Below are 13,971 nucleotides of genomic sequence, written 5' to 3' on the forward strand. Positions count from 1 at the left end.
CTGCTCATTCTGAAATTTTGAAGTAAAGAAACAGCGAGCATCCCTCCTTCCTGCCCTTCCTCCTTCCGTCACAGAACCGGTGAGAAGCGAGAGTTTTCTGAAGCTAAGTTCAGCTGGTGGATCAGGAGGGCGCAAGAAAGAGTCAGAAAATCATTTTGCACCCCTTAGTGAGATGATGGATGCAGTTCCAGTCAGCAAGAGGGTGAAACCAAGAAGGGGACTGGCTGGTGGGGACCTTGAAAATGGAGAGGCCAGTCTATCCTGACCTGGAAGCTCCCTGGTAGCAGGAAGCACCTGGGCCACGGAGGATGGATTTTTGCCAAAACACTCTGACCCCTCGCCCGACCCGGCCCCTACCTGGAACCAACGATTTACAGGAACTATGGGGGAAGGAGGAGAAAATGAGAAGCCTATCAGTCAAATCCAGACTGTGGAGCATTCTACACTGCAAACCACCCAGTCTCTTCAGTCAGTAAACGGTATAAAAAGTGAAGGAGGATGATTGATTTTAAGAGAGTGAAGAGCCATCAGTAACCAAACGCAACAGAAGGCCCTGAAGCAAACTGTGTCCAACCAGACTTTTTTTTTTTCTTTTTTGAGACAGGCAGCAAAATAAAACTTAACCTCTGCCAATCCAAAGAGTGAGAAATTGTATTTTACTTTTGAATTTGGACTTTATCTGGATTCCTGGTGAAGTTTTCATGTATTTACTGGCCACGAATTCTAAAGTTCTTGTTTTTTAAGAAAACGTTTTTATTAAAGTGTAGCATACAAACAGAAAAATACCCAAATCATAAGGTGCTTTTTTTTTTTAATGAATTTAAACTAACCACACATGAGGTAATCAGCATCCAGATGGAGAAATGGAACGTTACCAGCTTCCTCTCCCACTCACTAGCTACCCTTCAAAATTTAGGGAATTCATTTTGCCTGTTTTTGAACTTGATGTGTATGGAATCACACAGTATGCTCTTTTGTGATTGGTTTCTTTTCTTCAACACATTTATGAGAGCCATGGTCTGTTTATGAATTTTTCTTCTTTTATTATCTTTTTTCTTATTTTATTATTATATAAAATAACATTTTTAATATTTTCTGGAGATAGTCCTTTGGTATGTAATATTTTAGAAGAAAATATAGGAGAATGTACTATTACCTAATTTTAAAATGGACACACTTTTTATTTACTTAAACATATTTAAGGGGAAAACTGCAGACTATTATCCTCCTAAACTATAAAACCCATAAAACCAGAGGTTTGATATGGTAATTAGGCTTCCCCGACCTCCAAAATCTATTTAAATCGTAACTTTATAAACCTGTTCATACATAAATCCTCTCATGCACCATCTGTGTGTTTGTGGAGATTTGTTTATGCTTTTGTTTTGGGGGGAAAGGGAAAACTTATGCAATCACCTCCATTCATCCATTCACTCCTGTATTCAATAACTACTTACTATTTACCTACTTTGCAGCCAGATCTTGTTCTAGGTTTCTTTCTAAAATTCTAAAATAAATCCATATAATGTCTTCACCTTTTCTTTTGTCTTTTTTTGTTTGTTTGTTTTATTCTAAATTTCTGCCCTTAACAAATTAATGCTTTTAACAGGAAAAAAAATCTGCTAATATAAAACGTTGTATATGCAAGATAATTACAGGACTCAGAGAATACATTATTTTCGAGTGCGCTACAGTGTGGTGCGGGAATGAGAGTTTAAAGCCGCCTAATACTTTCATCTTTTAGTGCCTCTGTCCCTGTAATGGAAACATTTGTGCCCTTTTACTACACAACGAAGTGTCTCTTACAGGAATATCAAAGTGCAAAAGAGCAAAAATACAAAAAACAAAAAACGAGGGGAGACGTTTGCAACGGGGGCAGCGTTATATTTCAAAAGGTGCAAAACAGTCCCACTCCCAAGTAACCAAATTAGTATTAGCACCAGCACCTGACTCAGATTTAGAGATTCGCACCACGTGGGAAGCACTCAGCTTAGGCCTCCCCAGCGACCTCAGGCCTCGCTCGCGTCTCGAAGCTGGCCCCGCCCCGTCCTTCCGCAGGCCCCGCCCCCGCCCCTTCCCCCGGGGTGCGGGTATTGGGAGCTCTCGCGAGAGCGCAGCCCGGAAGTCTCGCGGCCTGAGCCTGGGGCCCGGGTGCGCACGTGGACTAGGCTCCGGGGTTGGCTGCTGCGGCCACCCCGCCGGGAGCCGGGCGGGACCAGGCGCCATGGGGAAGCTGCGCCGGCGCTACAACGTCAAGGGGCGCCTGCAGGCGACCCCCGGGCCCTCGAAGGGCCCCGCGGAGCCGCCCCCCGTGCGGCTGGAGCTGGAGGGTAAGGCGTCCGGGGCTGGGGTGCGCCCTGCGTCCGCGGCCCTGGGGCGGGGCCCGGGAGGATCCCCGCTCAGATGATCCAAGGAGGTGGCCGCAGTGACAGCCGAGTTTTAACGGTGAACTTGGGACAGTTCCGAGGCTTTCTCCCCTAAGAAGCCCGGCCTTTTTGTTTGTTTGTTTTATTGCAATCCCCTCCACGCCCAACGTGGGGCTCGAACTGTGGACCTTGAGATTCAGGAGTCGCTCGCTCTCAGCCGGGCGCCCCGAGCCTGGCTTAGGACCATGCGGAATGTGGGCAAGAGAGCCAAGGAAGCCCCTCGACTTCTCGGGCTTCTATTATAACCTCCTTGCCGGCGATCCCCCGAACATGCGTGTTTAGCCCAGACATTTCTGCTGAGACTCCTCGGTGGTAGGAGCGCCCACTGTGTGCCGGGGTTTGTTGTAGGAGACGTAACAGAAGAGGAGATTTAAAAAAAAAAAAATCGGTGCCCTGCTGAGCGTATTAGATGCTTGTGGGAGGAGACAGGCAAAGTTAAACACGTAAAACATGTAGATTGGTGTGTGGCTATAAACCAAAAAGATCCAGCAGAGGAGGTGTTTGGGTGGGTTGCAGTGTCCCACAGGGTGGCCAGGGAAGGCGTCACTGAGAAAGTGTTGAGTCAAGGCCTGAAGGCAGCCGAGGGGCCGAGTGGAGTGCAAGCAAGCCACGGGGGTGGGCTGTGTAGGGTCCTGATGGTGACTGGCCCGGTCAGGGGTAGAGCACCGGAGGGACTCCGAATAGGATCCTGTTGTGATAGCATCACATTGCTGCTGCATTGAGGACCAGCAGGAGAAGGTGGAGTAGAACCAGGGTGCTGGGCTAGGAAGCTTTAGTACATCCAACCAGGGACGCAGCAATGGAGCAGGTGAGGCGGTTGCATTCAGAGTATTTTGAAGGTGGAGCTGATGGGATTTGCCAGCTGATTGCATGGGGAACAAAGATGTTGAAAATGACTCCCAGGCGCTGGACCCAGCCATTGGAGAAGATGAGTGGGCAGCCTGGGAGACCAAGAGCCCGGTTTTGGATAGGAGTGATCTCCGAGGTCCTGTTTAGTCACCAGGTGGACAGGGTAGGCACGCAGCTGCTGGCTTGGGTGCTGAAGAGAGGCTGGTCCTGGGGGAGATAGCACTTTGGAATCATCTGGGAGTAGATGGTATTTGTTCATTTAAAGTCCAGAGTGGGGGATCCCTGGGTGGCTCCGCAGTTTAGCGCCTGCCTTTGGCCCGGGGCGCCGTCCTGGAGTCCCCGGATCGAGTGCCACATCGGGCTCCCGGCATGGAGCCTGTTTCTCCCTCCTCCTGTGTCTCTGCCTCTCTCTCTCTATGTCTATCATAAATAAATAAATAACTCTTTAAAAAAATAAATAAAAAAAAATAAAGCCCAGAGTGGATTAGCTCACTGAGGGAATGAGTCCAGCTCTTGAGGAGAAGGAAGGGAGGAGGAGCCTGTGAGGAGAGAGAGGAGCTCTGGGAGAGTGTCCTTGTGGGTGCCATGGAGGAGGACCCGCCATCCCCGTGGGATGTTGCCGTGACGTCAGGGAGGGAAAGACGACTGAGTGTGTCCAGGAAGGCTGACGACCTGCGTGAGGCCAGTTGTGCAGGAGAGGTGAGGTGAGGTGACTGAGTCGGTTCAGAGTTGTGTTGCAGGCTCCTGAAACGGAACACGTTGCAGAGTCAGACTCCCCGAGCTGAGTGCACTTGCTCCCTGAGATCCAGGTTGAGGTGGGCGTTAGGAAACAGTGGACCTAGATTCAGATGGACAGAGAGAAAGCAGGGCCTCTAGAAAAGCCTGCTTCCCTCGACCCACTGACTAGCCTTCTAGTGCACGTTCTTGTTGGGCCTGGCAGGCAGTGAGGTTATTGGAGACAATGCCAGAGTGGGAATCTGGACTGAATTCCCTCCTTGGAGGTTGCAGGGATAGGCTGGGGATGGACCACATCACCTGACATCTCTGCCTCAGTTTTCTCTCCTGTAAAATGGGTCCAGTCTGAGTAGCCATCCTACCTGCTATCAGAATTTTGGAAGAGGTGATCAGAACAGGGGGCCTGAGATCTCTTGGACCCAAAGATTAGGAAAGTTCTTTCTGACCCAGGATGTCCATTTATCCCCTCCTTTCTGAGGGGCCAGAGGAGTCTTCTAAAAACATAGACCACATCACCTTCTTTAAAGAGCCTTCCTTCGACCTCTGACTCAATATTACCCCTCACTTCCTGATTTTTATTACATCCCCCCCCCCTTTTTTTCCTATAGCACGGTAGTTCTCACATTTTTTGGACTGAGGACCCATTTACATGCTTAAAAATTGAAGATTCAAAAGTTCTTTCGTCGGTGTGGGTTAAATATCAAAACCAGTGTATACAAGGACATGCTCCATTAGCTGTCAGAACAATGTGTCACCTGATCTGAAGCCTCTGGAAAATGCTGCTATACACTCATTTCCTTTGTTTTTCTTTGTGCTTTTAATTGTTTTATTTGAGAACTGCAGAATGCATAGCTTGCATTGCTTAAAATTGTCGTGTTCGTTTTAGTTGAGGGTCACAAAGCCTCTCCTACACTTTGTGACACAATGAAAGATGGACCGAGCCAGAGGAGCTAGTAAGCTAGTAGCTGCCCACACGGAACCCTGGAGAGGGCTGCAGCCTTAGATGTCAGGCAGAACAGGTGCATCCCGTGGGGCTGCATCAAGTTGAGTTGAAGAGTAATATGGTACCTGAATTTGGGTCCAGATTGTGTACTTTCAGACTGACATTTGGAAGTAGATATGGCACAAACCCAGTACTGAGTGTCCTGTGCAGTCTTAGGAGAATGTTGTAGTAGTATTATGAAAACAGTCTTGACCTCACACATTCTGAGGGGAGCGGTGTTGTGGCCTGTACCTTCCCCACTGGCACCCCGCTCCTTCTCCCCTGACCACTAGGATGGAGGTTCCCTGGGCTCACAGTGGAATCTGACACATGGCGGATGCTGGGCAGACAAGTTGAAGGAACAGTGACAGGCCTGCACCCCCATACCTGTGTGGGCACTTGGGCTCACTCATAGGGTGAGGGTCCCATGAGAGGGAGCACAGAGCCACCCCAAAGAAACATGGCATTGGGATCCCTGGGTGGCGCAGCGGTTTGGCGCCTGCCTTTGGCCCAGGGCGCGATCCTGGAGACCGGGGATCGAATCCCACATCGGGCTCCCGGTGCATGGAGCCTGCTTCTCCCTCTGCCTGTGTCTCTGCCTCTCTCTCTCTCTCTCTCTCTCTGTGACTATCATAAATAAATAAAAAAATTTAAAAAAAAAAGAAAAAGAAAAAGAAACATGGCATTATTGTGGACTCTGGAGCACTGCAAGTCTCTGCGGTCTCTGGTCCCTGGGCAGGGGGCAAGGGAGTCCACGCAAGTGTGTCTTTTCAGATAAAGACACATTGAAAGGCATCGATGCAAGCAATGCACTGGTTTTGCCGGGGAAGAAGAAAAAGAAGCCCAAAGCCCCTCCCCCATCGAAGAAGGAGAAGAAGCCTCTGACCAAGAAAGAGCGTAAAATGCTGCAGAAAATCTTAGAACAGAAGGAGAAAAAGAGCCAGGTAGGCCTATTCTGTCAGGATCTGCACATGGCTCCCTAGACTGGGGAGAGGTGGGTTCTCTGTCCCCCGACTTGGTCTCTGCTGCGTGACAGTGCAGTCAAACTCTCCAGAATGAGGGGCATGTTTTGTGTCTGCACAATCCCATACAGTAGTCACTAGGCATGTGTGGCTAGCATGGTTGAGGAACCTAATTTTTTGTGTGATTTAATTGTAATTAATTTAAATTCGTCTGGCCTACTGTGGCTAGCAGCAGCTCTGATATCTGATGCAGCCCCAGAGCCTTCAGACCGTCCAGGAGCCTGCCCACGAATCTCCAGTGAGCCCAGATTTGTTGAGGCCAGATGTTTGTTAGCTGGGAAGTCAGTCCCTCAACATGCTCATCTTTCCTTATTTGGTCCTAATCATTTTGTGTTACTTGTTTTTTTCTTAACTTTATTCTGGAGAATTTCAGACCTTCTCCCTTCAAACTTTTTTTTAAAAATATTTTATTTATTTATTCATGAGATACCCTAGGGGGGTGGGGAGAGAGGGAGAGAGGCAGAGACATAGGCAGAGGGAGATGCAGGCTCCCTGCAGGTTGGCCAATTCAGGATTCGATCCCAGTACCGCGGGATTTGATCCCAGTACCCCCGGGATTGCAACCTGAGCTGAATGCAGATGCTCAACCACTAAGCCACCTAGGCGTCCCTTCCTTCATACTTTCTTAAGGAACAAATTTTATAATGGGAAATTCCAACACCTACAGAAGTAGAGAACCTAGTGTACCAGACTCCCATGTACCTGTCACCGGTGCCAGCAGCTGTCAGCCCATGTTTCCCCAGTCATCTCCACAGCTGGCCACTTCCCTACCTCCCGGGTCAAAGCCTAGGTAGCATAAATCTGTATTTGTGTCCCGGGATTGCTGAAACAAACTGAATGGCTTACAACAGAGATATATTCTATTCCAGTTCTGGAGGCCAGGAGTCTGAAATCAGGGTGTTGGCAGGGCCCTGCTCCCTGGGAAAGCTCTTCCTGACATCCAGCTTGGGGTGGCCCCAAGTGTTCTTGGCCTGTGGCCACGTCCCTCCTATCTTGGCCCCTGTCTTCACATGGCTGTCCCCTCTCTATGTGTCTTACAAGGAGACTTGTCTTGGGATTTAGGACCCACTTGAATAATGCAGGATCTCATGTTAAGATATTTAACTTAATTACATCTTATGTAATTAATAACATCTCATCTTAATAACATCTCATATTAAGATATTTAACTTAATTACATATGAAGAGACCCTTTTTCCGAATAAGATCCCATTCTGGGCCATGAGCATATCTTTGGGGGAGGGGAAACCATTCAACCCCCAGTGCGTAACATTTTATCCATATATATTTCCAATTATATCTTAAGCACCATTTAAAATAACCACAGGACCATTAGCACACTTAAGTTTTTTTTAAAAAATCAAATATCCAGTAAACGTCAAATTTCCAAGTGTTTCATGTTTCCCTACCCCACCTCTTTTTTTTCTCCCCTTGTCATTTATTTGTTGAAAGAAATTAGGTTGGTTGTCTGTAGTGCTTCCCACAGTCTGCAGTTTGAAAACATCCTCTCCAAGAAGCCTGGGTGGCTCAGTGGTTGAGTGTCTGCCTTCGGGTCAGGGCTTGATCCCGTGGTCCTAGAATCAAGTTCCGCATCGGGCTCCCTGTGGGGGATCTCCCTCTGCCTATGTCTCTGCCTCTCTGTGGCTCTCATGAATAAATAAATAAAATCTTTAAAAAAAAATAAAAATAATAAAACATCCTCTCTGTGGTACAGTTAAACACACCTCTCTCCCCTTCTGAATTTCCTGGAAATGGTATTTGCCTCTGGAGCAGGGATGCTCAACCTGGACAGTTTTGCCCCCGGAGAACCTCTGGCCTTGTCTGGAGATACCTGGTGGGAGGCTGGAGGCTTGAGGCACTGCCAGGTGGTCTGTAGCACACAAAACAGCAAAATGTTCTCTGGCCCATGATGCTTGCAGCGCAGAGACCGAGAAAGCCCAATCTGGAGGCTTCCTGGGATTCACATTTGCCTTTCTGTCCAGGTCACCATACAGGGTCCCCTGTTCGCAGCCCTGAGACTCAGGCCCTGGAGCCCCTTAGCATAGGGAGACTCACTTTCCCGCAAGGGTGCCCCCTTTTAAAAATCTGTGCTGTGTTTTTTTCTCACTTTTCTGTACATGATTTTTCCTTTTATTGATTGCAAAATACATAGAAGCACATATTAAAATGCATCTATATGATTTCAAGAGTACTAAAACTCCTGAGTGGCTCTCCAGGGGAAAGAGGCCAACTGTCCCTGCGCTGGCACCCAAGAGCCTCCCTTCCCTGTGAGATAGCTGGGGAGTGCTGCACTGCACACACAGGCCCTCCTTTGTTTGGTCTCCCTTCGGGGGGGCATCTGGATAGTGGATAATACCTCCTGAAACACAGTGATGCAAAGACAGCTTGGTTCATCTGGCATCAGACCCCGTCCAGGGGTGGAAAGCCATTCTGGCTCACGGTGACACAAGACCTCCATGCAGCAATTGTGCTGTGACCTTTAGGTTAGAAAGACTTAATCGGGGATCCCTGGGTGGCGCAGCGGTTTGGCGCCTGCCTTTGGCCCAGGGCGCGATCCTGGAGACCCGGGATCGAATCCCACATCGGGCTCCCGGTCCATGGAGCCTGCTTCTCCCTCTGCCTATGTCTCTGCCTCTCTCTCTTTCTCTCTTTGTGACTATCATAAATAAATAAAAATCTAAAAAAAAAAAAATTAAAAAAATATTTAAAAAAAAAGAATCGTTAGTGAGGCCGACATCTGATATAGAGTCTTATTTCCTTTCTGAAGAGAAGGTTGTCCCTCCAGATGTCTAACACACCTGTTTCCTTCCCCAGCGAGCAGAGATGCTACAGAAATTGAGCGAAGTCCAGGTTTCTGAAGCCGAGATGAGACTGTTTTACACCACGTCCAAGCTTGGCACTGGGGACCGCATGTACCACACCCGAGAGTGAGTGGGCCAGCCCCTTCCTGAAGTCCCCCTCTCATGCCAGGACTCCAGGGGTGGGGACTCACAGCCTCCCAGAAGGCTTGAATATTTACAGGAACATTCACATTGACCCTCATGCCAGCGCACCTGCAGCGAGTAGAGGCCATGATACTGCCCAAACCCCAATGACACACCAGACTGCGGGGTTTCCTGCAACGCAGAGTCCTGCACACAGATTCTTCCAGCTTTGACACAGGCCATTAGGGTAGAAATTGCTTTCAGGTGGTCAGGGATGAGGTTTGGCTTATTAGCAAGTTTTGTTTTGTTTATATCGTGTCATGAAGGCCTTTGGGTGTTCTGCTGATGTATTCATTCAGACTCTCCCAGGGCAGCTATAGCAAAATACCACAACCTGGGTGCCTTAATACAAGGGACATGTATTCTCTGGTGGTTCTGGCCATCAGGATGTCAGCAGAGTTGGTCCCTTCTAGGAGCTGGAAATCTGTTCCTTGCATCTCTCCCACCTTCTGTGGTTTCTAGCAGTACTGGGTGTTCCTTCCTGGCAGACATGAGGACACTGAAGTTGGCACGGCTCCCGGCATGTCTTCACGTCTTCCGTGGTCTTCTGTGTCTCTTCTCTCCTTGTGTAGATACCAGGCATTGGATTTAGGGCCCACCCTGATCCAGGTCGCCCTCATTTTATCTTAATTACATCTGCTAAAACCCAATCTCCAAAAGGTCACATTCTGAGTCTCTGGACATGAATTCTGGAGAGACACTGTTCAGCCCAATACAACCCACATTCAACAAGTAGGAGATGTCACATTAAAGTCGTCTTAAGCCACATCAGCCAGCTTCTTCCTGGCCTTCCCTCGGGGTGGCCGACCCTTAGGAGGAGCCTACATGCCCCTCCTACCCTAGACCCACCACGCACTACTGTCTTACTCTTGACCTGCATCCTTGAACATTGCACATTTATGGCTACTATGAGGGCACACTTATGTCCTAGGCTCTCCTCTAGGCCCTGGGGGTAGAGGGGTGTACAAAAATAAGATGATAAATAAACTGCCCTTAAGAAGTTTACTTCTTTTTTCTTTTTTTTTTTTAAGATTTTTTTTTTTTTTTTTTTTTTTAATTCATGAGAGACCCAGAGAGAGAGAGGCAGAGACATAGGCAGAGGGAGAAGCAGGCTGGCTCCCCACAGGGAGCCCCATGTGGGACTTGATCCTGGGACTCCAGGATCACATGCTGAGCCTAAAGCAGGTGCTCAACCACTGAGCCACCCAGGCATCCCAAGAAGTTTATGTTCTAATGGTGGGAAGACAGGCAAGAATCAAGTGAATACATATATATCTAGTGCTGACAAGCACTAGCAGAAAAAGTAGGGAAAGAAGGTGGGGGGGGATAGGAGAGTCACCCTGTTGGATGACAGTTGAGTCCAGTGAGGGAGAACGTACGTGCCTGGAGCAGGAACAGCAAGTGCAACGGTCCTTAGGTGGGAAAGAGTATACTTTGACTCCTGGCTTCTGATGGATATATAGCGGCACAGAGCTGTGTCAGGTTGACAGGGCCATGGTAAGGCTTTTGTGCCTAACTTCTGGCTGTCCTGGCAGGAAGTCTGACAAGATCGAAGCCCAGAGGCAGGAGAAGATCAGCAGCCTCAGCGGGGCCCACCGGAAGCGCTATCACCAGGAGACAGAAGAGGAGGAGTCTGAGCCCTCGATGGAGTCTGAACCCGAGGAGGCTCCTGCCACTGAGCCCACAGAGGCTGGAGCAGGGACACTGCCAGCTGCACCAGAGGCCGGGACTGATAGCCCAGGGCCCAGTAGCCAACCCTCTCTGGCCAGGACTACTTCGGCACCACCAGCAGCAGCCTCCACCCCAGCCAGGCCCCCAGTGAAGCCTGCTGTCTTCATCCCTGTGAACCGCACCCCTGAAATGCAGGTTTGCTGCTCTGGTGTCTGATAAGTGCACAGGCTAGCACAGTGAGGAGCTGGGGATATGGAGGGGGGACATCCCTGTGGCTTGAGCAGGCAGCCTCACTTGCTGTCCGGCGCCCTCACCTGTGGTGGGAACAGCTGTCCCTACCTGATAGGGTTGTAGGGACAGATGTGCAGGAGTCTGCACACAGCAGTCCCAGCACAAAGTCAGAGCTGCTGAGATGGGTGTCTGCTGCTCCTGTCCTCACCTGGTCACCATCACCCTTGGCCTCTGATTGTGGGTCCTGGCCCAGCTGGCCACTCAGCTTTCCACCACTTTCTAGCCCACTCCTGGGCTTCCCTCTCTTCACCTGCAGAACTGGGGGTGGTGGGGACCTCCATCTCCATGCCCAAGCGTGTGCCATGGGCCTGGCATGGGGAGTGTGATCTGTAGCCTCCAGCTGTCAGCCCAGCAGAGGATGCTGACATGGTCCCCACACTTGGGAAGGGTGACAAAAGCTGTGTCGGGGCCATGAGGGGAGATAGCAGGAGGGTCTGGGAAGGCCTCTAGGGCAGGAGCTAGGAGACCTGCAGGAGCCAGGGAGTGGGCTGGGTCCCAGAGGGGCTGTTTCAGAACACAGATTGTGTTGTAAAACCACTGGGATGTGACCAGCTCCTTTTCGTTTTTTAATGGGAAGACAAAAGAAAATATCAGTGCAGTGTTCTAGGTAAAAATAAGTACTACTTATTGAAACTGTGGTTTCTGTTACATGTACAATTATGTGTTTATATATAGTTAGGGCAGCTGACTTTTATTGAGAGTGTTCAAGCAGTGGTGAGGGAGATGGAGAGAGAGAATCTTTTTTTTTTTTTTTTTTTTTTTTTTTATTCATGAAAGACACACAGAGAGAGACAGAGGGAGAAGCAGGTTACATGCACGGAGCCCGATGTGGGACTCGATCCCGGGACTCCAGGATCACGCCCTGGGCCATAGGCAGGCACTAAACTGCTGAGCCACCCAGAATAGAATGTTTTAGATGAGCCCATTAGCTTGCTTCCCCATGATGAAGGTGAGCAGTGGTTCATAAAACCTCTCCAGAGGCAGCCCCGGTGGCACAGCGGTTTGGCGCCGCCCGCAGCCTGGGGTGTGATCCTGGGGACCCAGGATCGAGTCCCACATCGGGCTCCCTGCATGGATCCTGCTTCTCCCTCTGCCTGTGTCTCTGCCTCTCTCTCTCTCTCTCTCTCTCTGTCTATGAATAAATAAATAAAATCTTTAAAAAAAAAAAAAAAAAAAACACCTCTCCACGAAATAATACAGTTAACTTGAACAGCACAGGGGTTGGGGCACTGACTCCCCATGCAGTCAGAAACTCACATGTAACTTTTGACTCCCCAAGTTAACTACAAATAGCCTACTGCTAACCGGAAGCCTTATCAATAACAAGAAACAATTGATGCGCATTTTGTATGTTTTGTGTATCATATACCATATTTTTACAATAATGCTAGAGAAAAGAAGATGTTCTCAAGGAAGTCATAAGGAGAAACGCCTGGGTGGCTCAGCAGTTGGGCGTCTGCCTTGGGCTCAGGGTGTGATCCTGAGGTCTGGGATCGAATTCCGCATCAGGCTTCTTGCAGGGAGCCTGCTTCTCTCTCTGCCTGTGTCTCTGCCTCTCTCTGTGTGTCTCATGAATAGATAAATAAAATCTTAAAAGAAGAAATCATAAGGAGAAGAAAATACATTTATAGTTTTGTACTTTTTTTTTTAAGTAATCTCTATGCCGATTGTGGGGCTCAAACCCATGAGATCAAGTGTCAGATGCTCTACTGACTGAGCCAGCCAGGTGCCCCTAGTTCTATATTTATAGAAAAAATTCCGCATTTAAGGAAGTAATCCCATACAGTTTATTTAATTTCTTTCTTTCTTTCCTTTCTTTCCTTTCTTTTTTCTTTCTTTTCTTTCTTTTCTTTCTTTCTTTACTTTTTAGTCCCATACAGTTTAAACCCAAGTTGTGTCTTTCAAGGGTCAACTGTATGTGCGTGGCATGTGTGCACATGTATGTACTGAGTGCTGTATGTGTGGTTTGTAGGAAAAAGCCTTAGAAAGTCACTGCTCTGGGGGCGCCTGGATGGCTCAGTTGGTTAAGCATCCGATTCTTGCTTTCGGCTCAGGTCATGATCCCAGGTTTGTGGGATCAAGCCCTGCAACCTGCTCCGCACTCAGCAGGGAGTCTGCTTATTCCTCTCCCTCTCCCACCCATGCATGTGCACTAGCTCATGCATTCTGTCTCAAATAAATAAGTAAATAAAATCTTAAAAAAAGAAAGTCACTGTTCCAGAGTATGTGTCTAGGAGAAGAATTGCTGGGTTGTGGTTGCACATCCTCGACTTGTATAAAATTACACCAGGTTATTTACTGGAGTGATCATATATAAACATAAACCCCATCCACGTCACTCTCTGAAGTAGCTGAGACTCTGGGCAGCCTGGGTGGCTCAGCGGTTTAGCCGCCACCTTCAGCCTAAGGCGTGATCCCGTAGACCCAGGATTGAGTCCCGTGTCAGGCTTCCTGAATGGAGCCTGCTTCTCCCTCTGCCTGTCTCGGTCCCTCTCTCTCTCTCTGTGTGTCTCTGGTGAATAAATAAAATCTTTAAAAAAAAAAAAAAAAAAAAAAAAGCTGAGACTCCTCTGCACCAGCCAAGCTGTCCCAAGGATATCTACCCTGACACTGAAGGACCCTGCCTATGTCTCCTGTGGGCTATGGGTCTCTGTCCCTGTCCTTAGCTGGCAGGGCTTCATTGATTTGCTGGGAAGGCTCATGGCATCCACATGCCCACTGGAGCCTCTACAGACACCATGTCACCCTTGACAGTCTCGCTGATCTCCTCTGCCATTTTGGAAGGGACTCCCCCACCCCCACCCCCCACCCCCAATTGCCTGAACACTGACTCCATCTCTTTTGCCAGGAAGAACGGCTAAAGCTCCCAATTCTCGCTGAAGAACAAGTGATCATGGAGGCAGTGGCCGAGCACCCCATCGTCATTGTGTGTGGTGAGACTGGCAGTGGGAAGACCACACAGGTGCCGCAGTTTCTCTACGAAGCAGGCTACAGCAGGTGGGGGCTGGCCA

At 48.9% G+C, this 13,971-nt stretch overlaps 1 protein-coding gene across 1 annotated transcript in view; it reads left to right on the forward strand.

Annotated features, from left to right (window-relative positions):
• The first annotated feature begins 2,133 nt into the window (after positions 1-2,133).
• Positions 2,134-13,971, forward strand: part of DHX37 (DEAH-box helicase 37) — a 29,898-nt gene continuing 18,060 nt past the window's right edge. Inside the window, exons 1-5 of the mRNA XM_038574748.1 lie at positions 2,134-2,330; positions 5,767-5,936; positions 8,829-8,941; positions 10,534-10,864; positions 13,809-13,957. Coding sequence (XP_038430676.1) covers positions 2,225-2,330; positions 5,767-5,936; positions 8,829-8,941; positions 10,534-10,864; positions 13,809-13,957 — 869 coding nt within the window. The 5' untranslated portion in view covers positions 2,134-2,224. The remainder of the gene's footprint in view (positions 2,331-5,766; positions 5,937-8,828; positions 8,942-10,533; positions 10,865-13,808; positions 13,958-13,971) is intronic.

The sequence above is a fragment of the Canis lupus genome, chromosome 26 (assembly GCF_011100685.1).
Source record: "Canis lupus familiaris isolate Mischka breed German Shepherd chromosome 26, alternate assembly UU_Cfam_GSD_1.0, whole genome shotgun sequence".
NCBI lineage: Eukaryota > Metazoa > Chordata > Mammalia > Carnivora > Canidae > Canis > Canis lupus.